At 47.5% G+C, this 27892-nt stretch overlaps 1 protein-coding gene across 2 annotated transcripts in view; it reads left to right on the top strand.

Moving 5' to 3' along the window:
- The window catches only part of FERMT3 (FERM domain containing kindlin 3), a 331919-nt gene that overhangs the window by 70093 nt on the left and 233934 nt on the right, over positions 1-27892 (top strand). For both annotated transcript variants that reach the window (XM_069645099.1, XM_069645100.1), the window contains exons 4-5: positions 2274-2399; positions 2492-2663. In XM_069645099.1, the coding sequence (XP_069501200.1) occupies positions 2274-2399; positions 2492-2663 (298 nt within the window). The remainder of the gene's footprint in view (positions 1-2273; positions 2400-2491; positions 2664-27892) is intronic.

Here is a 27892-nt window from a genome sequence, read left to right as displayed (position 1 = left end):
GTGTGAGAGTGTCTTGGAAAAGCATAATAAAATCCCTAGAAGATCTGTCCAAAAGATCTGAAAAGAGACCCTGTGTGCAGAATCCTAACAGCCATCTGGGCGGAACCAGCCAAGCAGCCAAGCAGGGTTTCAAGAGGCACATATAAAAGAGCTACATAGATAAACATTCATCAAAACTTGGTGCAGCTAAGTTATTCCAAAGCCCAGCTCTGACAAACCGAGGAAAAGCTAGTACAGGCGCATGTGCATACCACAATCATCCTAACACATGAAAACCCTTAGCATAGTTATAATGTGGATTAAAGCAAATCGGTCCATACAACATGAATGCAGGACCGAAATCTGGAGATTAAACATACTCACCCCAGGGGCACTCCCCGGGCATGAGCCAACCAGAGGACGCTTCTGATCTACTTTGCCAACAAACAAAGGTCATCCCTATGCTTGCGTGATTTATGGTTGCTAGGAAGTGACCCAACAACTTGCAGGCTGCCCTCTGGTATTCTGCTAGGCCATTTGTCTTCGGTTCCATCTGTGAAAAGAATACTTGATGTCAGGGTGGTAGCAAAGTGACAAGTGAGGGTTCCTTGGTGCTAAGGTGTGATGCAGTCCTTTCTGATGTGACAGATTCAGTGATGGATTTAGCTAAACCAGTCCCAGCGGCGATTAAAACAATGTGGATGCATTTGGATGAAGGCTGGAACAATGGTAGTGGTACTTGATATTTTAAGTTATGTGCGCGCGCATGCACAGGTCATGCACCAATGCAGTGGCACCAGATGTCACACGAGTTTTGTGTTGCATGGTAGATGTGGGCACCTGGGTCCTTGTGTATTTGCTTGTTACTACCAGGTGAGACTTTGCAGCTGCGGGCCCCAGGCTCACTTGGCTACAGGGCATCTTGTGTGTGATCTTACCTTCGCAACATCGTGGTCGGGGCAGTGGCGAGGTCCAGCACGGGATCTGGTGGAGCCAAGGTTTTCCTCCAGGCTAGTCAAAGTAAGTCAAAAGGAGTGAGCGCAGAGATTGTTCTCCCCCGAGTAGATTTCAGTATCATTCTCGCAGAACTACATTTTCAAGGGGGGATTAGGAGAGTTGCAGGTTACAGCGAAGCTTCCACTCGCGTCGCATTCAGTCTTGGTCAGCATCGTACTCTGATTCGAAATGTTCTGCAAAGATATGGAGCAGACTCACCACATTTATCGGAAACTGGGGCCAGGGATTTGGGGTGGTAGGCTAGGCCCTAATCACAAGGTTTTATCTAGTCAAACATGTTTTTGGCCACCTGATTCCCTGTGAAGTGCCACATTCAAACGTTCTGATCTTCTTCCCAGCCACATTTGGAGATGTGGGTTTAGCCTTGAATCCCAGACATCAGTTTATAACTGGTTTTAGCTGGTCATGACCAGTGCAGCCTCAAACCTCCGAAGCCTGCATCACTAAGACTATGTATAGTGTAGAGTGACACGTGAATTTCATTCAGGCACAAAGAGGTTCAAAATCAAAGCCTTTCTGCAGGATTTTGCATTGGGCTCACCAGTAGGCGCACCCCTCCCCCACACACCCGCCTCGGGTATGGCAGGATTCCAAAGGCTGCACCCAAACAGTGGAGCCTTCATACAGGCAAAGCCTGCTATTTTGTTTACCGTGGTCCTGTCGAATCTTTGGTCCCACAGGGAACCCATCAGTAGCTGTGTCGCAGATGAATCCTAGAATTAGAGGAAAATCAGTAGAGCAGGCAGAGACGGACACCAGGCCAGAGTGTCAGATAAGGACTTTTATTCCCACCCTCATGGCAAGGATTATCTAGAAGCCTGGCAAAACTAAACTCTGACGTAGCTCATGTCCCTGGAGCCGAATCGTTTGTTGCTGTAACCAACGTGGTACTTCTGAATTATTCAGAAGCGGATTCTGGCCGCTTTATGTATTCAGAGAAAACACGTGTGCTCCAGAATTCCTCAGTGGCAAATGTTAAAACTTGGATCATCCCCTATGGTCAGGCAAAGTCAACAAGATGCCATGATAAAGCACCTTGGCCCAGACATATCTCGTGCCAGTGCATGGCATATCACATGCCATGGAAGGGTTTATCTTATGGCTTGGGATAGCACGTCAATTCATTAAATATGTATTTCGTGGCATGGAATGGGGGAGTATCACATACCTTGAAATGCTATGCCTCCCAAAAAGGCATAGCTTGACAGAAAATCTCACTTGACCAGATGAAATGAGGGATACTCTGCCTCTTACTCACCACAGCCTCTACTCTACAGATATCAGGCACCCGGAGGAGCTGTCCCTTCTGCGAGCCCCAGCGAAGAAAGAGAAGAAGAAAAAGAAGGACAAAGACTCGTCAGCGGAGGAGGTCCATGATTTGACTGGTCTAGTCTTGTCCGCAGGTAGGTGCCTGTGAGAGAGAATGAGAAAAACACAGTAACTGGCATGCAGCATCACTGACTAACAAATTCCATGAAATGTCTGTGCCACACAGGTTCCGCGCAGCAGCAGATGTACAATGGCATGCCAGCCTACTTCACTGACAGTCCTGAGACCGAGGACTGCTACAAGGTCCTATCCGTGAGCCAGACCAGTCTGACCCCTGAAAACATCATGACTAGGTACCGGCCCTGCTCACTGCTGGAGAAAGCACAGCTGAATAGCAGGTGAGAGCGGGTGTGCCTTCTCCTGGAGAGGGGCAGTCGGAGGCTTGGCTCTGTTGCTTATCAACCTGTCTTAAGGTCTCAGATAAATGTAGCTAATGGCATAGAATGAAGAAGCACTACCTACCAGCAAATGCAACCGGTTCTGAAGATCACACTCATAGCCACTTGCAGCCAGAACTTGAAAACAATTTAAAGACTGGCCTCCAAATTCCTTTTGGTTTTATTCAACACACATACGTCCCACAACCTGAAACAGCTCCTGGTCTATCTTTTTGCAATCTGACTGTCCTATCAAAATATCTGGCGGTGAAGTCTGTATCTGCCCCACCCCTTTGCCCATGCTCCTTTGTTTTAGAGTATAGCTGACCATGTATATTCCTGTGCCATAGTCTGTGCCTGCTATCTTGTTGCCATCTCTGCAGTCAGAACCTTTCACACCATGTCCTTTTACATACAGAATGTGCCTATCTCCCATACCTCACTGTCTGTGCCCCACCTCCATGGCCATGCACTTGCCTCCATATCCCTGTAGTCTGCACCTGAACCTCTAATGTCTCTGCTGATTCATTCTGTATCTGATTCCTCCATGTCCCTTTCCAACAGGCTGCAGCGGTGCTCCATACCCCTGTCTACTCAACTGCACCTGTCACCATGTGTCTTTGCAGTATGTCCCTGCCTTCAAAATCCTTGTCTCCATGTATGGAGATATGTGCATGTACTTCTTCATGCCTATGTCCCTTTACTTATACCTGACTCATCCCCAGCATATCTTTGTGGCATACTGTACAATTGATCCCCCATGTCTGTGTCACAAAGCCTGTACATGAGCCTTCCCTAATTCCTACAATATCCATATACCATGACTGGCCCATGTCTCTATTTCCAACTTTTGGGATCTGGCCATCAGCTGTGCTATTCTGAAGCAGTTTGCATTTGGAATAATCAGAATTTGACACCGACAGATCTCTGGTCACCTACCGCCACACTTGTAAATGGTGTAAATCGGTTTTGTATAGCAGAGTGATGCAAACTCTCTAAGGGGCCCATTTTCTTTAAATCCATAATTTGATGGCGGGTAGCCGTTCCATTTACACTGTAACGTAAGCGGCTCCCCGCTGCCAAATGTTCGTCATTTGCAAGCCTGTACGCCGCCTTTTGCCCTTCACATTTGCACTCCACAGTGCAAAGTGAGTAAACGTTGACTGGCATGCATGCAGAAAGTGTTTAATTTGTTTTGTTTTAGTTTTTCCAATTTTTTTTATTGATTTTGTTATAACATAAACAGCAGAAAACTATATACAGCAGGTAGTCATATAAAAAGCACAATAAAACACTAAGGCATCAGTCGTGCCACAGTCTAAACGGACAGAACAAAGAGGATAGAACAGAGAGGGTGAAAAGAAAAGGGAAGGGAAGGAACAGAAAAAAAGGAGGGGGTGGAAGAGAGCTAGCCGTATAACTCATTGAAACCCTTCCCGATATCGTCATACTTGTCATTTTGCGTGTTAAGGTGGAAAGATATATTTTCCCTGCTAGAGAGAATCAACAGGCTGTCAAGCCAATCATCAACAGTGGCTTTAACATCATTCTTCCATGGGCTCTATAGACCCAGAAATGTTTACCAACTGGCAAGCGCAAATCAACCAGGGGCAAACCCAATATGCATATCAACGGTGTGCGAGGAAAAGGAAAACCCAGCACAAGGTCTATACGCTAGGAGATCTCGCAAAACAACCTGACTTTTCTACACGAACAAAACATATGAAGAGTGCTACCCACCTCCCTTTTACAATTCCAGCAAAGGTTGTTTTGATTCAACTTACAGGACCACATTTTGTTTGTGAGCGCCGCTTGCCATTCTTGCCATGCTCGCCTAAGGGGTTCGTGTTTGTGGCGGGCATAATGTAAATTAAAAGGGTAAAAGCCGTGAGTAAGGCTTTAACGCTTTTCATTTACGCCACGCACCATTTCCCATCATTTGTATGACGAACGGAGGGGCAGAACACAACTTTTTTTTGCGCCACCTATTTACTCTTTGCCAATGCCATACAAATGCTCCTGCATCTGTGCGGCATGGATTTTCATACCAGCGCAAATGCTGGAGACCCCTATGTGGGTCTGCTTGCTTTATGAACCAGCATAAAGCAAGCAGACTCCATAGGGACCCATTGTACATGCATCCTGCAATGCTCGCATGGCAGGGAGCAATTATAATTGAAATGAAACCCTTCCCGACATGCTTGCATGTCTGGGAGGCTTTAATTTCAGTTGGGAACACTTCTGCATTTACTCACTTTGCACTGTGGAGTACAGATCTGAAGGGCAAAAGGCAGCATACACACTTGTGCGCTGCCTTTTGCCCTTTATATAAGCACCCGCAGTGCAAACAACCTACATTTGGACACAGAATTTGGCAACAGGGAGCCGCTTACTGTCATGATGCCTACCCCCGGGCATCCGGATCAAGCCCATCAGCCCCGGGAGCAGGCATCCAGACATTTACAAAAACCCCAGCAGCCCCAGCTAGGGGCTGTCTGGGTTCAGTCCTGGCGCCGTAGGCACCAGGCTCATAATAAAAATCAGTCCTGGCACCATAGGCGCCAGGCTCATAGACATTACTTACCTCATGCAGACCATGCTGCAAATAAATCCAAGCCAATGTGAGGCCTGGATAGGACTATTTTACTACAGGGACTATTTTTTACTCGGGTGTGGTCCTGGGGAACTTCTTTCCTGGGACTACTTTGGAGGCTATTTAAACCACGCCTGAACAGCAGCACATGCTTCGTGTTATTCTGCATCCAGCAGCGTGACTCTCACCGTGCCTGCAGCCAGCATCCGGTCTCTGCTGCGCCCGCCTCGAATCCGGAGCTCCTAGAATAAAGAGGAAGAAAAGGACAAGGTTAGAAAACAAACGTATTTCAAATTCCTCACCTGATTCCGGATCCATTCAATCTCCCGACCTGGAAAGTACATCAGTCCTGCACGCGTCGCTTCGCCAGCTCCAGCACAGCACCATACTCACCAGTTCTTACAGCATCTTTCGATCCGGCACTGTCTCCATCATTTCTTCGCCGTACTCCGGCACCTAGGGGCACAAGAATAACAAGGTGAGCCAAGGGAATCAACAAATACCTCTTACCACCATAGACTTACCTGATTTACCACTGGCGGTATTATTCTCCATCAGGGGCGTTGCTAGGGGGGGCTAAGGGGGCTATAGCCCCTGATATTTTGGTTGTAGCCCCGGATAGAATCTCAGGAGCTACAGCCAAAAGACTAGCTAGCCCCCAGTCCCAACAGATCTGACATCAGCTTAGCCCCGGGTCTTGTCCAGACCTAGCAACTCCCCTGTTCTCCATATCTTCATATGCCGCATCTGTAAAGAGGGAGAAAAACAACACGTTAACGCATGCAATAGTTACTGGCAGGGGTGGACTGGGAACTAAAAGAGGCCCTCGAAATAATTACTAGGGACCAAAAGAGGCCCTGGAAATAAAGTTCAAAGTGACCCCATATGATACATTTTCAGTAAGCCCAATGCATTTCCTATGAGAACATTTAGAAATACCACACAAGAGGCCCAGGGTGCAGAGGCCCACCGGGAAATCTCCAGAGTTCCCTATAGGCCAGTCCACCCCTGGTTACCGGACAATGGGCCTCATCACGACCTCGGCGGTAACCCTTAAATCCGGCAGTAGCGCTATTACCGCCGGATTTAAGGGTCCGCCGGATCAGGGCTTCGGCGGATTTCAAACCAGCTCTGAGCTGGTGTGAAATCCGCCAAGAATTCGCGCTAATACCGCCGGCGGGAAATCCGCCGGCGGTATGAGCGCGAAATTTCCCCATTGAGCCCAATGGGGAATGGGGCATTCCCGAATGGGCTCAATGGGGAATGGGGACTTTCAAGTCCGCTCAACTCCTGATCCCGCGCTATTAGCGCCGGGGGGCTATGGCGGTTGCGCTAATAGCCCCCGCGCTAATAGCGCTACCGCTACCGCCGAGGTCGTGATGAGGCCCAGTGTTGGGTAACACAGACTCTTACCTGAACACCAGCAGCAGCTACGAGACCTTCTTCTCACGAACTCAGTTGCAATTTAAGGAAGGAAGGGGACAAGAGAGAACATCGGGCACATTGAACTCTTTGAACTTGATACTTACCAATCCCGCCTGGGACTTCAGAGTCAATGCTTACCGGAACTCTCCCAGCGCCTTCAAACCAGTGAAGTAACTGGTATCTACGCGCCCCTACAAGACACGCAGGATGGAGAGTTCATGTTTTACAAACATAAGGAAAATACTTCTTCGGGTCCAGCAGACAAGACTAGGCGGGCCAGTCCAGACAGTCATTTCTGCACTACGCATCACGTTGACGGAGACCGCAGCTGTCTGGGTCCGATTGACACCCCTGTGGGGTCCAGGTGAGCGTAACACTTACTTTACAGTGTAAAAGTAACAGCAACCTGATGTCAACTTACAGCTTTAAAAATAATATTGTGTTCAAGTTGGATTCCACTTTGGAATTGACATGTAACCAAGATTTGGACTGGTTGTAGTCATGATACAAATTGGTACATGCATAAAACCTTGCAAACCGTTTAATGTGAAGACAAACCGTCACAAAAGCGTCCAGTTTTGCCCTTTCATTCTGTGTGCATCAGCAGAGACCGACTCCAGAGAAAGAGCCTCCTCCATATTGACTATTCCAAGTGGAAGGCTCTGCATATGACGCCCCCAAAGAGTTAACTCCAGTAGAGCCAAGCGTGAATGGACATCAACATCTGCAAAACCAGGAGGAGTGGAGCCTACACTGGCAGAATTAGTGTAATTCACCAGCTTGAGGTTTAGTAAATGGTCAAATTCCACTTTAGGGGAATCAAACTCACGCTTCCTAACCTGGACATCTCTGCATGGTTGCACAACAACAGGATACCCTCAAGGCATGGCTTTGTGGACTGCCTACACACGGGTAGATGAGCCTGCAGGTCTTTGAGCTTTCTGGACTCACTGCATCATCTAATGTCATATTTCCATTGGGGGCCCAGCCATTGTTTCTGAGGAGGTCAAGTGTCAACAGCATGCCAGGGTATCTCAGGATGCTAGCAAGCAGGCCAATGTATGAAAGAAACAGAAGGGGATACCAAATCAGGAATGCTATGTTATGCTATGTCGCAATTATAAGGCATAGCCTCTGCCATTTACATAGCCGCTTGGTGCTAATGGCTGTTGGGTTGTTGTGGCAAGTATTTGTCTAACGGTTGCAATTTCCCTATTGGCCCCTTTGGTGGTCATATATTGCACCCTTTCCCTACACCCTAATTTATGACAGATAGTTGCCTACCGGTTATGTGTTATGTGTTTCAGGCTTCCCTTCATCCTCCATACGGGCGCAGTGTCTATTGTGCTAGTCTCTAAATTGTACGTCTAGGCGCAGTGTCTATTCTGCTCCTCTAAAGTGTACGCCTAGGTATTTTCTTGAGATTTCGAATGAAGGCTGCCATGTTGTTTGTAATCTTTGAAATCATAGAGCAGTGCATTGGTTGAGAATGGGTTTCATCCAAAAAGACCGAATTGAAAAGACCTACCCAACCGAATGTCCGAAATAAGGTACTACCAAATGTTCTACCTTCTAAAAGTTCGACTTTTGGTTGGGTAGGTCTTTTCAATTGGTCTCAGGGTGTCGTCCCAACCCCTGCTTACTATAATGTGAGCGGGGGTTGCAGGGGTGTCCTCTGCAGCTGTCCCTCAGTCCCTCCCCAAAACAACTATACAGTACAGTCAGCGGGGAATGCAGGGGACCCCCCGCAGCTGACCCAAAAAAAGACAAAAAAAGTAAAGAAGCCTGCGGTGCCAGTTCCCGATCACGGAAGTGAAAGGTAACCAGCGTTACAGGGACCAGCAAATCAGGGGCAAGGTAAGTAGATGGGTGGGGGTGAGCTTGTGATGAGGGGGCGGGTGTGTGGGCGAATGTTTGGCCAAGTCTGAAATGTTATGGGGAGAAAAGACCAAAGGTTATTTCTAAAAAATTATCTTTGGTCTTTTCTCCCTCAAACATTTTAACCTCGGTCATTCAACCCCAAACCTGAGAATGTACATAAGCCCTGACAAGTGATGTCACAGGGTCACTTGGGCAAGGCAACATGTGTTTGCCGTGAGCTGCCATCATCAGGACCCTAGCAAAATTCAAGGGTGGGAGAAATGGCATACCTCTGAATGGCAGGTCTATTGTAGGCTGATGGCTAAAGTTTTTTTGTTTAAAAGTGCCCAAACTTTACAATTTGTATGGAAATATGGTTATTGTCCAGTTGGTCCGATAAATCATTATACACTCTGGGGCCACCAACAACATGGCTGAACTTTTCAAATCTGCAAGGAACTTGCCAATCCTACTGCTGTCTCCATTTCTCCTCTGCCTTCCCTGGCCCTCTGCACTACACTGGCTTCTCACTTCATTACTAAAACCAGGACAACCTGTCTTCACTCTCCTCTACACCACTCCCTTCTCCGTCACCCGCTCTCAGGCCTCCCTTGGCCCCACCTTTCCCCTCCAGTCCTACTCTCCTCTTTCTCTCCCATATCACCTAATGAGGTCTCTAGACAAGTCCGCTCTATGAAAGTCTCCCCTGCTCCTCCAGAACTATCAAGGGCAACATTGTCTCCCTTCCTCCAGCTGGGCTGATTCCTGCAATCACTCCTTTGCCATTGGATCCTTTCCATTACTCCTCAAGCACCCTATCCTTAAAAAGACTTCTGCCGAACCCTCCTGTGTCGTCAACTACCGCCCTATCTCCATTACCTCCTTCCTGGGCAAACTCTTGGAGAAGCTGGCCACAGTAACTCCTTCCTGACCAACCTTCCCAGGTTCAACTGGGCCCTTTTCTCTCCTCCATCTCAATCTCCACTTGTGGTGTCCCTCAGGGCTCTATTCTCTCACCTTAGCTTTTCAACATCTACCTTGCCCCTCAACCCCATTTGATCTCTGCCTTCTCACCTAACTAGGCATGGTGCGCTGCTAACAATCTCTGCCTTAATGCAGGTAAGGCTGAGCTCTTTCTCATTGGGGCCCCAGCTCCCTCTTTCCCTCCTATACGCGGGCCGCCCTCCATGGCCCCCTTCCATCATCCTCCTGTGAGGCAAAAAACCTTGGTGTCATCTTCCACTCTTCTCTCTCCTCCTCGCCTCACATCCCAGATCTTGCAAAGAAGGCCCACTTTCAGCTGCATCTCCTCAAAGGCATTCTCCTTTTCCTCACCTTCCCCCAGAAACTCAATGTCTCCAGAGCTCTGATCCTCTCCAGGCTGGACTACTGTACAGTCTCTTCCTCAATCTGCTTGACTCCTCCCTTTGCCCCTTCAACTAATCCAGAAAGGACTCGACGAAGATTTATCCTTGGCCTCAAGCCCAGGGACTGCATCTCTCCAGGACTAAAATCTCTCCACTGGTTCCGGGTTGCTGCGAGGAACAAGTTCAAGACCCGCTGCATCATCCACAAGGCTTTCTGGGGCCTGGGACCCGCTACATCCAACTCTCTCTCCCTAAATACCTCTTTGCTAGAGCCCTTCAGTCTTCTATCTCAAACTCCCTACAGATCAGACGCTTTTCCGAGCAGAGTGGGGGTAGATCTCTCTCATCTGCAGGTGCCACCTTCTGGAATGACCTCCCTGACTCTCTCAGACTTGAGCCAGATCTCCTTCAGTTCCGGAAGCTTCTCAAGACCCTCCTTTTCTCGTCCTCCTTCACTCTCCCCCTCCCATGCTAATGTCTGCCTCTTGACTGGTTGCCTGGTTCATTCAGATTCTTAGAGGGCATTAGGCCATCCTCGACCAGTCTACCCCTACACTTGGTCTCCCCTCACCCCCTGCACTCCCAACCTGCACTTGCCCTCCGGGCTCCCTCCCCCTACCCTAGCTTGGCTGTGCCTGCATCCCTATTGATCGCAAATAGGACGTGGACCATCCTCCCCTGCACTCTCTGCATTCTCCGGCACTGTCCACCTGGCCTTCCCCAGCACTCGCTTAACCCACAGGCCCTCCCACCCTGACTGGCACTTCCCTCTCTCTTCTCCCCCGCAGTTCTTGGTACTGCACTTGCACGACCCGAATGTCACAAGGCTTATTAGGACCTATTTTTGTTTTTCTTCATCCCTGTTTTTTTTTCACCCCACCCCTCATGTCTTGTTGCGTCTTGAAACACCTTGTGGATAGGCGTACCCAATGAATAAATAAAATAAATAGAAACTATAACTGAGCAAAGTGAAGGGAACCGGGCTCTACGTAACAGTTAGGGATATAATCTCAAGGAAGGCTTGAGAAGAAGATATTTTGGAAAAAGATCATAATGTGTCTGAATTATTTCCTGTCATGTGTCCAGCAAATGTTGAAAATGTTGACCTTTTGGCTTTAAATAATGTCTTTTTGGCTCACCACCATTGAACGGGGAGGCGGATAGCATTGAGCATTTTATTTCCCACTATCTGTTCACTAAAACTCCCCGACCTATCCGGGAACACATCCTTAAGAATCTGAGGGGGTTATTTTACATTCATTGCAAGTTGCATGCAGGGAACTGGCAAGTTAGCACATGCGTGCTGATTGGTCCGCTGTGCCCAATTTCACAATTATGTCAAATGGAGTAAACCCGCCGACACTCCTTGCTTTTTCACCATGTTTGGAAAAAAGGTAACTGTCGTTTGAAAATTCCACTTTGCAGATGGTATTTACAATGAAATCCATTGGAATCTTCCAGCTTTTAGCAGGTGCTAAATGGTGGTAGATTCCATAGGAATCTGTTAGTTTAACACCATGAACATACCCTGGCGCTAAACCATGTGGTATTTGAAGCTGGAGGAGGAATGACTGGCGGAAACGTAATTTCTGCTCCATGCCCTTACTCTGTGGCTCACGTTGATTAAAATCGTAATTTGATGACGGTTAACCGTTACATTTAGGGCAAAAGGCAGCATACAAGCGTGCACGCTGCCTTTTATCCTTCTCAGTGCAAAGTGAGTAAACGCTGCCTGGCATGCTGGCATGCTAGGTAGCGTTTACTTTAGTTTGTGAGCGCCGCTCCCTGCCATGTGCATAATGGATCCCTATGAGGTCTGACTGCTTATGCTGCTGCATAAACAGGCGGGACCCCATAGGGATCTCCAGCATTTGCACCGGCATGAAAATGCATGCCTGCTGAGATGCTGGAGCATTTGTATGGGGTGAGGAATGGAGCAGTGGAAACGCAGGTTGCGTTCCACCCCTCCTCCCTGCCATACAAATAACTGAAAAGGGGGGGGGGTGATGTAAATGGAAGGCCTAAAAGTCATTTTCAAGGCTTTCCCCTTTCCATGAAGGTTACGCCCCACTGAACATGAGCCCCAAAGAGAAAGTCTCCAGAGGTGGTAAATTGTGGTTTTATGCCTTGCTTTACCGCTCCAGGGCTTTGGAAACGCCCCGGAATGCCTACATATATGTCTGTATTTTGAGCTAAATATTGCACTTGATCAGTTATAAAACCTTTTTCTGTTTTGTTTTTACTCGTTCAGTTTGTTCCAGCTAATTCTTGAATGTTTTTAATGTTATCCAACCGTGTGCATGCTTTTGTGCAGCACGAAAGGCCCAACCAGGCAGAAAGATACACAAACTCTCAACTCTAGCAATCAACCTCGAGTACCTTCCCAATGCTCCTCTTTTTTTCTCTCTTCGCTTGGGATACTTAATCCATGCCCAGTTGTTTGTTTGTGCATTTATATGGCGCTATGAACCCTCAGGTATCTGAGCGTTGCTTATTTCCCACGGTGTGTGGTGCTCATTTATCGACCTCAGAAGGATGAAAGGCTGAGTTTGACCCTGCCGGGATTCGAACCTGCGTCAGCAGGCTCTGGACGGATGTCAAAGCGCGCGCTACTCGCTGTGACATTTGACCGGCTATTTTACTGCCAGTATTCTTCTCCGCTCAGCTAACGTTTCTGGGCCAGGCTTGCGACCCCAGCAGCCCGAGAAATACCAGCATTATTGGGCTGATCAGATCCAGCCAAGCAGTATAATAAGAGGCTGAAGCAGTCAGGCTGGGAAGTAGGAAGGAGTTTCGGAGAGGGGGTGGAGAAGGGGCTGCAGCAGACACTGAAAGTCTGGGGGCGGGAACAGGACACAACCTGTGGAAGGGACCTTGTACACAAGCACTTTCAACGATTTTCCTGATTATATAAAAGAAAGTCAGTGTTCTGCAGAACATTCGATTTTATAATCCCAAACCCTGACTGGATTTGGAAAGCCCACACATATGTACTTTGTCTTTCTTAGACGTTCTTTAAGCTTTCTGTTCTTGCCCAGCCAAACTGCTCTAATTTGCATCGCAGGATAAACTGGTTTCTATCTCACTGGTGAAAGGTGGATGTGGCTCGGACCACCATTAGAAGCCAGTGTAGTGTGTGTCCTTTTCCATAAAATTCTGTTACAAAAGACCGCCATAATTGCCACAGCAAGGCCCCTGTTGCCAGTCACAGCAGAGAAGGCAAGCAAGGATTAAAAGGGCATGGATTCTAAACTCCCCTCCCGACTCACTGTGGCAAGTTTGAGGCACACACGGTGCCTCACAGTGAGGAAAGTTATATCTATATATATATGTGTACTGGTTTCCTTTTATTATATATCCATATTTTCTGTCACCCTTCACCCCCTGTATCCTATATCCCTCCTCTCATTTCACACTCTTCTGTAGCACGTGTTAATCTATGCGCAATATTCATCACCAAAATGCTTTTCCAAACCAAATACATAGTTCCCAACAACATACCGCACTTCAGTCAACAGTCACTCACCTCTCATTCAGTCCATTCATGGCATCAAATCCACCTGGCACCAAGGTGCAATTAATCTCAGAGTGCACCATGTACATGTACATTCACTCATTCCCCTGGGAGTTGAATGTGCAAACTCTTAGTGTGCCACCGTGCAGTAGTTGGCCAAGTCATTGTGTGGGCTAGTGTGATGTATGTAGCGCACATTCGCAGAAGCACAATGAAAAATGACTAGCCCCTATGTAACTTAAATTGAGGTGGTGAAATCTGTGCTGTATGCAGCAAAAAAGGCATCCAGCAGGCAAAAGACGGAGCTGTGTGCAGCACAAGCTAGGGATAGTCTCTTACACACACATGCGCGCACAGATGAACACATGCACACACACACACACATACTGCCTTCTGCTTGTAAGCTCTTCGATTTAAATCACAGAGGGTATTCATTCAGCAGTGTGCGTACTGTGCATGAATGTAATTGATCATTTTTGGCACAACCACAGGGCGGACAACCCTTGCAGTGTAAGTCCAGCAGACGAGATACAGTCCCCTTCTCCCCTCATGGCTTCCATTTGGGATTTCTCCTGTGCACCTCAGTGCAGACAGCCTACTCAGGCCTGCCTTCCCTCACTCCCACTACCCGCCCAGAGTCACCCGATTGGTCTGTGTAGCGAGTCACGTGACCGACCGGCACCACTCATCTTCAGGAACCCTCCAAAGGCAACCGACTAAGGGCCACAAGGCAAAGGGCAGTCCCCTTCTGGGCAGCTCCCATCCCTGTTTGCCCCTGTGTGCCAATGGACACCTGACAAAGCATGCTACAGCAGCAACTAAGGTAAGGTGGTACGGGCGGTGAGCACAGACATTATTTATTTTATTTATTTATGTATTTATCACACGCCGCAGCCCATAGCCATCAGGGCACACATCAAAGACCAACAACAATGAGACAAACAGTTCAGCTGATGTTACATCACGGGGATAAGCTAATTAATTGCACAGATGTGTTTTAAGTCGCTTGCTAAAAGTAAGAAGACATTTCTCTGCACAAATCAACTGGTAATGCATTCCAGGCATGTGTAGCTTGGACAGGGAAGGAACGTCCTTTCCCTCTTGTTCTCTTCACCTTTGGGAATATTAACCGAAAGGTGAAAGTGAATCCGGTTGTCCTTCTCTGCTGTTGCAGGTTGAGACTTCCCTTGGGGTATACAGGGGCCAAACCATGCAAACATTTATATGTTAGAGTGGTGATTTTGAAAAGGATCTGTGATGCAACTGGCAGCCAGTGAAGGTCCCTCCTGGCAAGAGTAATATGCTCCCTTTTAGGGATGTTATTAATAATACACAATGCATCATTTTGAAGTACTTGCAATGTCTTCATGTCTTTCTTATTGGCTGCACTCAGAAGCGCATTACCGTAGTCTAGCCTAGGCATTATGATGGCCTGCACTAACGTTTCACAATTTTTGCTTGTGACATATGGTTTCACAAGTCTCAACAGTTTAATGTGATAATGAGATTTCTTAATTACACTGTCCACCTGGGCATCTGTGCCGAGGGAGCTGTCCAGTACCACACCTAAAGTTTTGACTTCATCCTGTGCATTGATATAATGATCATCAATTAGGAAATTGATAAAACATTGGCCAACTTTCATTTTAGTTTGAGGGGATCTAAACATCAGCATCTCAGTTTTCGCACTGTTAAGACAAAGCAATTGGCCACCATCCAGTCTTTAACCAACTTGTAGTTGTCTTCAGTTTTCCTGGAGTCCTTAGTATTAACCCAAACAACAGCTGCGTGTTGTCAGCATAGTTTGAGAATCCTACCCCCATCAATATTTGTCCAGGATGTTACATAAAGGGCGTACATAAATGTTAAAGAGTGCTTGGGACAGGCAGGCACCCTGGGGGACTACACAAGTCGATGTTTCATAGGTGGCAGACGCGGTGTCCAGACATTTGGTCGACCTAAAACTGGTCGAATGATATTTGGTCGACGCAATTTGGTCGAAAACCAAATGGTCGAATTTTTCTTTTTTTTAATTATATATTTATTTTTCGGGTTTTCGTTTTTTACAAAAATGGGTTTTTAGAAAAAAAACGGGGTTGGGGCCCCCCCCCCCAAAAAAAGGGGTGAAAATAAAAAAATAAACAATTCGACCATTTGGTTTTCGACCAAATTGGTTCGACCATTTGTCTGGTCGACCAATTTTTTTCGACCAAATGTCTGGTAACCGGCAGACGCCTGTCCCCAGCAAACTCTGGACATTCTGTTGGAAAGAAAAGCTTCAATCCATTCAATGGTCACAGTTGAACATTGCCCCACAGAAGATAGTGTAGTCAGGAGCTTTTTGTGGTCAAGAAGATCAAAAGCTGACGAAAGTTCCAGCAACCTCAACAGCCCTATTTGACTCTCATCTACAATATCCAGCATCTGTGTCTGTAGGTCTAGTAGTGCACTTTCCGTTCCATGATTCCATCTGAATCCAGACTGTCTGGGGTGCAATATATCAGCCTGATCCAGATGGTCTTATAGCTCTAAAGGTAGCTATTTTATCTACAATTTTTAAAAGAAACTGAACATTAGTGATCAGTCTAAAATTGTGAACATCTTTAGGGTCTTGTCCTGCTTTTTCTAATAGTGGTGTAACAGCTAATTTCTTAACACTATCCGGAATAGTTTTGTGGAGGAAAGTAGCATTAGGAAAAAAAAAGGTGCAAAAAGGCAAACATGGTTTAAAACCATTTTTGAGGCAATAAGGTCGCCATGGCATGTTGGGGGATGCATTTTCTTTAAGATTTTCTTAATAACAGGATTCAGAATTGGAGAGAAACTAAAAAGAGAACTGCTATCCATTGAGATTTTTAAGTCTTGCTCAAGTAACACATCTGTGACAAATTCCAAGAAAATCTTAGCATGTACCTTAGTAATTTTATCAGAAAAGGCTTGCTGTATGTTTATGCAGTTCTCTGTCATGGGAGAAAAATGTGACTGTGACTTTTCCAGACTTTTCAGAATTTCTAAGTGTTTTTTGGTTCTGTTGACAGAATTTTCAATTCCTCTGTTGAAGTTGTCTTTCTTCGCTTCATATATCCATTTTTTTATATTGTTTCTCAATATTTTCCAAATGGTTTTATTAACTTCAGTTTGATTTTTGCTCCAGCAACATTCTGCCTTGTCTTCTCCTGCTCGATCTCAGTTAATTCTGAAGAGAACCAGTTATGATGGTTCAACTGATCCCTGACTATCTTCGTCCTCATCGGTTCTATGCTATTTAGCATGTCTTCCAAATCATGGACATACCTCTCTGCCAGAATATATTGGGAGTCAAGTTCTGAGGTTTTTGCCATGATATCGTGTAGACATTTATCAAGATCTTCTGGCCTTACCTTATTATTGACATTTCTGCTGGTAAAACATTGCAAGGGCTGTTTCCTTGGTAAAGTGATCTGGAAATCAATGGAAACATGGTCTGACCAGATGCAGGGTTCAGTGATGATGGGACTGAGCTGCAGTTTTCTAGAAGCAACCCAATCCAAAATGTTGCCTTTAATATGGGTTGGAGCACTCTTGTGGACAATAATCTCATTGTTATTTAAAGTTTGTTCAAGCAAAAGGCCTTCTTTGTCAGTCTCATTCCCTCTCCATTTATTAATATCTCCCATCAAGGGAGTGGAGGAATTGGGTTTATTTATCCCCTCTAGGATGCCCATTAGTTCTTCATTGAAATTCGGCAACTCATTGGGTGGTTGGTATAACACAATAATGTTATTACAGTGTACAGGGGAGGAAGTGATTTTTAAATGATAAATCTTGCAATCCTGGCAAGTTGCAGGGGATCTGAAGAGACTTAAGTACTCTCTAGCTATGCATGCGACTCCCCCACCACTCCCAGAGTCTCTGTTCTGTCCAAAGAATGTGTAGCCTTTTGGGGTTGCTAGGTTCATAACAGGTCCTCTTGAGTATTTAAGCGTAGTCTCCGTAATGGCTATAATATCATCCGCTTTGTCCAGGAGGTAATCATGAATATTAATATCGGATTTCCCCAAAGAACGAGTATTACGCAGAGATATTTTTAACGTAAGTTCCTACCGAAGTGCCAGCTCCGGGGGCATACCACCTGAATCTTCTATATGGATATTTCTAATGAAGTTACTATCCAGTTCTCTGGAGGCCTTAAAGATGGAGATACAGGACAAAGACAGAGTATAAAGCTACCCCTCCCTCTTGTGTGCAGACCTTGCGTCACTTCACGTTAGTGCAGATGTGGAATGCATGCTGCACTGAGCCTTGCTTATCCTCATATGTTTAAATGAACCTTCACATTGATTACACAATTATCCAAAACATGATTACATATAATTCATGACAACGGAAAACTACTTCAGGAGGGCGAACTTGGGTGTTGCTCTCAGAGGATTATTTTAGGGTAGCCAATGTATTGCACAGATTGCAGCGTTTGCACCAGAGGATCTCATGGGGTGGCCTTGTATAGCACTTGGAAGGGTTGTGCAGTGGACCAGGATGCTACACTTAGTCAGGTCCATGTGGGCGACCAAGTTATGGATTCTAGGCAATTGTAGAAGGTGTTTCACTACACGGAATGCAGGTGTTGGTAGAATGCTGCCTTACAGTTAAGGGGGTCTTGAATGTAACCACTTAATGATAGCTTGATTAGGGATATCGATTCACCAAAATGACTGGGGTAGCGGAAGTGACATTGCAGGAAGTCATATGCCATCATATGCCATGGATGGAGTCATGATATGATAGGTTTAGCACAAAAGAAGCAAGATAGGGCGAGGCACAGCCATAGATATGCCACCTTAGCATTGTATGGCCATACCGCTGAATCGAATGTCTTGCAAAGAGTGTGTTGTGTCTCTCTCCTTGGCGCATGCGTCACCCGCTAGTGTGTATTTTCTCCCAGTTCCCCACACCTTTGCAGCATGTTTTCCCAACAGTGCAGAAGCTGCAAGCTACAGATCTATGCCTGATGTGGTGTTACAGAACCCATGCATGCAAGTGTGGCGCTGCCTACTCGCGGGACCTCTGCTCTGTAACAGTAACCTGCTCCTCAAGGGGACGCTGTGCATCAATTTAGGACGGGCACCATGCCTTCCCAATTTACCTCGGCTCTAAGGAGACCTGGCTGAGGTGGCGCCAATGCCATACTCCCCTGCCACCCACTAGGACTGCTGCAATGTCACGTGTGTGGATAATATTTATGTACTCAACGGGTGGGGCCACGGGATAGTTTTTAGGGGATAGGAAACATCAAAAATCAGTTTTTAAAATGTAGTCTCAAAACGACCACATCTTTTATAACCTAGTTTCACAGCCAGAATCAGTGGCATGGCAATCACTCACACATAACGTTAAAATTAATTGCCCTGGGGAAAAGCATTTTATTTCTACAAATTAGTCAAATATGATAAGGGGAGACAAGTTCAGTGGCAAAGCACTCACCATTAGAGCTGGAGGATACTGTGCAATCCCTGGTCAAGTGCTTCGAAGCTGGAGGAGTCCAGAATGAAGTGCTAGCGCGCAGTGTGAAGTAGACACCTCATAAACATCATCTAGAATGAGCCGATTCTGTCACTCATTCATCTTTAGTTCATCATATTCTCACAGCACTAGAACGAAATAGAGACAAACCATTCGACCACCTGTTTGGAGATAGATGTGTTCACAGTTGACACAGATTCACAGCATGCTTTGCAAAGTCCCCCATTGTGCACCTACCTTCCTCTTAATGTTATGTTATGTTATTTGATATTTGTATAGCGCCTGCTGCCATTATTATGGCTTTGAACCACTGTAATGCGTAATTTATTAAGGGGAGAGTTGGTGAGTGACAGAACGTTTCCTTGTTTGAAATTTACTTCTACATATGCACACTTTGTATATGGTAATGTTTGGCTCAATGAGCAAATGTGCTAGTGGAATATAAAAAAAACATTTCTAGTAGTTCACTATCCTGAGACCAGTTTTAGAGAAATATTATAATTTGTATTTTTTGTACTAACTACTTTCCCCCCCTAATTTATTTATTTATTTGTATTTTATTGGGCATTTCTACTACGTTTATACATCAAGAAATTGTGATTCAATGCACCGACAGGGCAAAGGGAAGGGAACAAGGGAAACAGCAAGACAATGGAATTTACAAGATGCCGAAAAAAGCGGTGCTACTAGGCCTTGTGAACATTTGGATCGTACTTGCTCTCTAATCTCGATTCCAACTCTCATTCTGTTCTCATCCTTCCTGACCTTTCCTGTGCCTTTGATAAGGTCAATCATGCCACCCTTATAAATCGACTCTGTGATACTGTTGGCCTCACAGACCTGGCTCAGGACTGGTGGACCTCCTTCCTGACCAACCTTCCCAGGTTCAACTGGGCCCTTTTCTCTACTCCATCTCACTCTCCACTTGTGGTTTCCCTCAGGGCTCTATCCTCTCGCCTTGGCTTTTTAACATCTACCTTTCCCACTCTAGCCCATTTGATCTCCACCTCCTTACGTAACTTCCAGTGTTGTGCAGAGGATATAGGACACAATTTAACATCAACAGCCAAGACAATTGTATACAGTCCTTATTACAGAGTCACAGAGACACAGATCAGTACCCGTATGAAAAATGTACTGCCATCCTTTCCCCACATGCATACAAAACTCATATTAGCAGCCAGGAAGAAGGACCAAGTGCTCAAGTATGGATAAAGAAGACGGAGAAGCAACAAGAAAAGCAAAAATGCCATTTTATGATAGAGAATACTTATCAGAAATGATTAGGAAGATGAGATTTGAAGAATGCCATGGTTTACAAGTAGTGCTGCCTTGAGTGAGCCAAAAAACAAATGACTTTGCGATATGCAATAGATGGATGATGTGACGAAGTCCATGTTATTTTTACTTTATTTATTGGATATTTGTAAGGCGCCTGTACAACAAATGGTGTTTCAAGGTGCCATAAGACAAAAAAGGTGGGGGGAACAAGGGAGAAGGATAACAATGACGGTCATACTAGGCCTTGTGACATTCGGATCATGCAAGTGCAATAACAAGAAGTACAAGTGGGGGGGCGGAGCGCCGGTCCGCGCGAAATGCGTAGTGCTAGGGTGGGAAGGGAAGTGCAGAGTATAAAGGAGAGAGTGCAAGTTTAAAGGGGGGTAAGCATAGGGGTAAAGAGGCCCACCGGCGCTAGGCGAGTGCTAAGTGGAGGCCCGGAGGGCCAGTGCTAGGGATTGCATGGGTTGAGGTTCAGCTTGCTAAGTGCTAGGAGTGGCTGGTCTGGATGGGGGGGGCTGGTGCCCTGTAGAACTCAGAGCGAACCAGGCAGCCAGCCACTGCAGCAGCCAGGGGTGTTAGCAAGGGAAGGGGAGCGAGGAGGAAGAAGAGAAAAGGAGGGTCTTGAAGAGCTTTCGGAACTTAAGGAGATCCGCCTCAAACCTGAGAGAGGCAGGGAGACCATTCAAGAGGGAGGCTCCTGCGGAGGAGAGAGATCTACCCCCACTACCTGCTTACAGAAGCATCATATCTGCAGAGAGTTGGAGCTAGAAGACTGAAGGTCTCTAGCAGGGAGGTATTTAGGGAGAGAGAGTTGGATGTAGCATGTCCCCAGACCCCAGAAAGCCAGGTGGATGATTCAGATGGTCTTGAACTTGATCCTAGCAGCAACTGGGAGCCAGTGAAGAGATTTTAGGGCTGGAGAGATGCCGTTCCTGGGCTTGAGGCCAAGGATACGTCTGGCTGTCCTATTCTGGATTAGCTGAAGGGGGCAAAGGGAGGATAGAGGAAGAATGAATGAGGAAGAGGCTGTTGCAGTAGTCCAACCTAGAGAGGACCAGAGATCTGGAGACACTGAGTCTCTGGGGGAAAGTGAGGATAGGGAGGATGCCTCTGAGGAGGTGCAGCTGATAGTGTGCCTTCTTGGCAAGGTCCGCAATGTGAGGACAGAAGGAGAGAAAGGAGTCAAAGATGACACCACAGTTTTTTGCCTCACAAGAGGGTGAGGGGAGGGGACCCACAGAGGGGGGGTCAGAGGTGGCATAAAGGGGAACTCTAAGGACCTAGGCCAAGAAGATGCTCCTGAGCTGGAAATGAGGGGCCAGTTCCATGGACAGTGATAGACTGCAAAAAAAGGTTTAGTAGAGGTGACCTGTTGTCCAGCCCTATGTTTAGCTAGAGTGCATTCAAGACCAAACGGGAGGGGAAATCTTACAGTATCCTGTTGTCCAACTGTTTAGGCAGTTGCTGTTGGCCGACTCCCAGCAGGATGACGTAAGGTACTGCAGTGGTGTTACCTAGCAGCAGAGTCCAGGAGGACCAGCACGTGACCATGACTACGCCTGCACCCACCAAGAAAGATCCAGAGTCAAGAAAGAAGTGTTTAGAAGAGTATAAAATCAAGGAGACTGTGAGTGATTGTTTCACTTTCCCAGAGATGCAAGGCAGAGAGGGGAGGACTACAACCCTAAAGGAAATGAAAGACATGGCAGGATACCCGAGTGTATACCACATGTGCTCTAAACCCATCAGTTTGTTTATTGAACCCTGACCCCTTTGGTAATAAGAATAACGCACCTACCTAGAGATTTGTTATTTGTATTTGTTTTCTGATACCTTTGGCCATTACAATGGTCACTGTTAATATATATGAAGAAACATGATAGCCAGTTACACCACGAGGGAGCCTTTTGTGAAGCCCATACCATGAGAGCTAAATCACACTTATGGACTGACAATTTTGAAATTTTTAGGGACTGGAAATGATATCAGTTTGAGGCTCTATGGGATTAAACAAGTTGCCAAAGAGTATACTCTATGGTTAAGTAGTAATACTGGGATCTGACCCCAGCCTGTATTTTTGGCACTTGACAACATTATTTTCCAGTTCTTGTCATACAGCAAGGAGCTTTTATTTGTGAATGTGAGACTTTCAAAAACTAAAATAATATCATGTTTTGTAGAACTGTACACAAATAACATGATGAACCAACATGGCAGTCTTTTTTAAAATTCTTATAAAAACATGTTGTGCAAAAGGAACATGGTTGTAGCTTAATTTCCCTCCACATAAATGGCAGTCTTAAAATCCAAATGACACGAGCCTCAAGAAAATCTCATCTGGATTTTACTGCTGAATTTCAAAGATGTTACTTCTCCATACCGTTGCTGAATGTTCTATCATACTCCTCCTTTGCCTCTGTGATAGGCAAATCACTCCAAAGCCATAAACGTTGTCAGGCGGCGCTATATTAATGCAAGATAACATAACATAACATGACACTGTGGAAGACTCAAAAGTCTGACAACGTGGAGCCATTTACATGCGTTGGGTCCTTAAGCACTCTGCCCAGAAGCACAAGCCCAGGGTTTTGATTGAAATAAAAAACCTTGGCCAGCCACCAGGGGCGCATGGAGGATAGCTGATCCTTCTGTGAGTTCCGTCACCGCAGGACATAAAGGGGTTCTGAGCCCCCTCTTCACCCCCCTGCAAACTGAGTGGAGGGTAGCCCCCGCAAAAGATACACCCCGGGCACCCCCACTGCAACTTTGGAGATATTTCACCCACGAACGGCAGAATTGGCTGCACCGAAAGCAGAGACAGGAGATGTGGCGGCCCGAGGCAGAGAAAGTGAAAGTGACACGCAATGCCTGGTCTCGAGCGGTCTCGCAGGAAAGGGGCCGAGGCAAGGCCCAGAGCCCAGACAGCTGTGCGGTGTGTTCGCGGCTGAGTGAAGCAGAGAGGAGGGGCCCACAGCGGGAGCGAACCGGGAGATCAAGCCACACAGCGACGAGTCATCTGGGTCCCAAGCGGCCCGGGCACACTGCGGGCCCAGAGAGACAGTCAGAAGGCAGAGGACAGGTGAGACCTGACCGCCTGAGGCGGTGGGACTCGGGGAGCCCCAGGTCCCGTTCTGGTCAGTGGGTCGAGTTGATCTGGGAAGCAGGGTATGGGGAGTCCTCACCCCAGGCTGAATCCATTGTGCAGATTGTGTGCTCCCCCAGACAGGTGTCTGGGGGGGGGGGTTGCGGAGAAGCGCAGTGGAAGCAAGGAGAGAAGCAGTGGAGGTGGAGCACGCAGTGAGAGCGGTACCACCGGTCCCCTGGGGTGTGCTGACCCCCCCACCCAGGGGAAACCAAAGTAGAGGAGAGGGGGAATGTTCTGGAGCATGCATGCCTGTCCTCTGGGCCGGAAGGTGCTATATCAGCTACAAAGTTGACGGGCCCAGCTACAGGAAGGGCGGAGGTGACCCATACTGCCCAACTTGGAGAACCCCGTTGCGGGGAAAGAGGAGACCAGGGCTTCCTCCGGTGGCAGGCATATAAGTGGGCCCCTCAGGTGAGCCTGGAGGCAGTCTACAGGGGTGAGAGCCCCCACTGAGACGACTGAGGCAATGCAAGACGGGAGGGAAGACACTGCGAGACTGCCATAGCCCCCCTAAGAGCAAAGAGAGCCCTGGCCAGAGGCTTATGATCGCTGACCTAGAGGGAGGCCATTGCCGGCACGCAGAGCCTGGGCTGCGGATCCCCCCCACGGCCCATGAGCTGGAGAAACTCACTACAGAGGTTCCAATTCACAGGTGGGGACCGGGCGGAAGCGTGCCCTGTCCCCAGGCGGCCAACATGGAAGGGGATCCAGCGGCCACAAAATCCAACGTTACGGCCCTGATGGAGAAGATCAGGGGCATCAGATCAGCCCTGGACCAGAGGCTAGATAAAGTGGACCAGATACTTCTCTCAGTGGAGGACAAGATTCAAGGGCTGGAAGCGAACCAGGCCTCAGTGGACACTTTGGAGCTCCAACGGGAGTGAGGCTGGCAGAGCTTGAGAGGAGAGAGGCAGAGACCACACTCAAACTGGACGATGTTCAGAAGGGGGAACGCTGCAACAAACCTGCGCTTCTTTGGCTTCCCGGAAAAGGAAGGGGAGACGGAGGGCGACATCAGAAGGGCCATCAGGACGGTGGTATGCACACTCTTCGGTGATGATGCCATGGACGAACCTACCATTTCCCGCCGCATAAAGCGGGAGGTGGCTCAAGAGGTCCGTGCACGGTGCTGGCACACTTTCACTATTATGAACAAAGGACAAAGATTCTGGAGCGGGCCCAATCAACTACGGTGAAGCCCAGGTGACTATCTTCCAGGAGCTCTCACGCTCGGGAGGAGAAGGATGTACAGGCCAGGCACAAAGTGGCTGATGGAGAAAGGAGTGCATTACCGTTGTGGATTTCCATTCTAACTGAACTTTGAATACAACGCCAAGGACTACCAGCTGGCAATGGAGGATGGCATACACAGAGCTTCGGATGAACTCATGGGGGACTCACAGCTTCGAACACCAGCCTCGGGGGAGACCGCTGGCTCAGTGGCCCTGCCCGCAGGCACCAAAAATAGGCGCAAGATGGCAGGGGCCCGAATGTATGAAAATCTCAATACTCCACCGAGGGGCCATTTTGGCCCATGTCCTGGCCACATGAGGGGGACAAGGCTGGTAAATGTTGCTGTTGAAAGGGCTGACGGTGAGCTGACTTTGAGGGAGATTGTGAGGGGGGCCTAGGGAGAGAAATAAGATTGATTTAATGTGGCCCTGTTGACTCTAGGGTGATGTTGATGTTGGTGTTGCAAGGCTGCTGGGGGGCTATGAAGGGGGCTCAGTAACAATAAGGGGTGGTTTGAGAGAGTCCTATTGACTCAGAGACTTCTGGTGATCATATCCTGACTCGTAGTGTTGTTAGTGTCAGGATTGAATGCTCAGGGGTGGGAGGGGGAGAGAAAGTTTGGCAGCTTGGGTTGCACCCAGAGGGAGTTTATGTGGTTCAACGTTTTTTCAGTGGTTCGGGGGACAGCCGCTTATGGGGCACAGGTTCCACCACAAAGTGGTGTGATTTCGCAAGGGGAGGGATGGCTCAGATGGAAGGAATGGATCTTGAAAATTGACAAGGGGGGTCTTGGGAGTCTCTCTGCCAGACATTAGTCCTGGTTACGAGAGACTTACCCAGAGTCTTTAGCTCACTATCTTTCACAGAGAAGAAATATCCCAAACATATCAGTCTTTGTCCTGCCCTGGGACAGTCCAGCACCGAAATGCTAGGCAATTCTCCTCTGAACAAGAGTGCCAACAGCATCCCCAGACATGTGTTTCTGTCTGGTTGGACCTCATCAGTAGGGAGGAGCTGTGCCTCTTTAAGAATAGTGAGCAAGGGGTCCACGTCTGGATTCCCCTAGTAACTTAGGGTGAGACCCAAAGTTACTTAAATATGCAAATTGACAAGGGAGGTCCTGGGAGTCTCTCTGCCAGACATTAGTCCTGGTTACGAGAGACTTACCCAGAGTCTTTAGCTCACTATCTTTCACAGAAAGAAATATCCCAAACATATCAGTCTTTGTCCTGCCCTGGGGCAGTCCAGTACCGAAATGCTAGGCAATTCTCCTCTGAACAAGAGTTACTAGGGGAATCCAGACGTGGACCCCTTGCTCACTATTCTTAGAGAGGCACATCTACACCCTACTTATGAGGTTCAACCAGACCGAAACACGTGTCTGGGGTTGCTGTTGGTACTCTTGTTCAGAGGAGAATTGCCTAGCATTTCGGTGCTGGACTGCCCCAGGGCAGGACAAAGACTGATATGTTTAGGATATTTCTCCTCTGTGAAAGATAGTGAGCTAAAGACTCTGGGTAAGGCTCTTATAACCAGGACTCATGTCTGGCAGAGAGTCTCCCAGGACCCCCTTGTTATTAGCAGGAATGGATCTTGAGACATGTCTGTACATGATGAACTGGTGATTGGCTCCCTCAATGTTAGAGGGCTAAATTCACCTGGCAAGAGATCAGTGATCTTGCGGGAATTTTGACAGGTCAAACTGGACATCCTCATTGTACAGGAGACACACTGGCAGAGGTGCAAGGAACTGGGACGAAACACGTGCGGCAGGTGCTCACAGCCTCGGGTACAGAGAAAAAAGGCAGGCTGGCGATTATTGTGTCGGCCCGCCTGGGACTGGTGGTGGATGGGACACAGAGGGACCGTGTGGGCGCTATCTGTTAATTAAGGGAAGCCTGAAAGGTGAAAGGATTACCCTATGCTTGATATATGCCCCCAACACAGGGCAGGCAGACTTCTGGGAAGGGGTTAAGGTAGAACTGATAACGTTTGTGGAAGGCCACCTGGTGTTGGGGGGATTTTAATATAGTCCTGGACCTAATGAGGGACCGTAAGAGATTAGGGGTGGTGCAGGGGAAACCATAGGTAGGGCCGTCTGCAGGAGATTTGGGAACATCAACCGGGACCTGGGCCTTGTTGACTCACTGTGAGAGGGGGAGGAGGAAGGTTGACGTTTCACATTCTTCTCAGCGGTTCAAAACTCCTACTAACGCATTGATCTGATGTTAGTGGATGTTGAGTTGAAGGCCCAGGTAAGGGATTCAAGGGTGTCCCCAGTCCAGTGGTCGCACCACGACATGGTGGTGTGCTTGGTTGGACTCCCCCCAGGTCGAGGTTTCTGTTAAATGATAGAGAGGTCTCCCAGTCTGTCTTAACAGCGATCACAGAGTATTTCGATTTTAACAATAATTGGGAGGTTGGGGTGTAAACTCTCTGGGAGGGTTTTAGCCACGGGGTTGCTTATTAGAATAGGCTTACAAAAAAGAAAGAGGGAGAAAGTGGAGAAGGAGCTGAGGCGCAAGATTCAGGACCTGCAGCCAGACGGACCAAGGGCGACATCTCTCACACCATCCAGCGGTGCAAAGCTGAGGCACCATACGGCGAAGATCAGGGTGATCCTTGTTCAGGACTTGGAAAAGAAGTTAAAGTTCCTAAAGCAAAAATACCACGAGCAATTGTAGAGGTCGGATAAAATACTAGCTTGGAGACTGCAGGAGAGAAAAAAGAAGTTGGTCGGAACTATAAGGGTCGAGGATGGGGTGGCAGTGCGCCACCCTGACTGAGTGGGGAAGGAATTTGCCAAGTTCTATGAAAGGAGTTTGAAGGTGACAAGGGGCAAATAGCTACGTTCTTGGACGCCCTGGCTCTACCAGGGCACAGCGGGGGAAGGCGACCTGCCTGGGAGAGCCCATCTCTGAGGAGGAGGTTGTCCAGTCTATAAAAGGGCTGAGGGCAGACACAGCCCCAAGGAGTGATGGCTTCACATTACAATTTTATAAGCGGTTCAGATTTACTTTGGCCCCATATATGACTCAGGTATTTAACGCACTTCTGGAGGGGGACCCCTTGCCATGCTCTATGCTTGAAGCAGTAATTATGACAGTACAGAAAGAGGGACGTGATCACAAAAAGTGTGCCTCATACCACCCAATATCTCTACTAAATAGCGATGGGAAGATCCTGACTAGGATCCTTGGTGCCAGGTTGGAGAAGTGTATGCTATTCCTGGTCCATGGGGATCAAGTGGGTTTTATGAAGGGTAGACAG

This window comes from Ambystoma mexicanum, chromosome 2p (assembly GCF_040938575.1).
Source record: "Ambystoma mexicanum isolate Mex_15411 chromosome 2p, UKY_AmexF1_1, whole genome shotgun sequence".
NCBI classification, from domain to species: domain Eukaryota; kingdom Metazoa; phylum Chordata; class Amphibia; order Caudata; family Ambystomatidae; genus Ambystoma; species Ambystoma mexicanum.
Note: the sequence above shows the minus strand (reverse complement) of the source record. Positions and strands in the feature narration are given on the sequence as shown.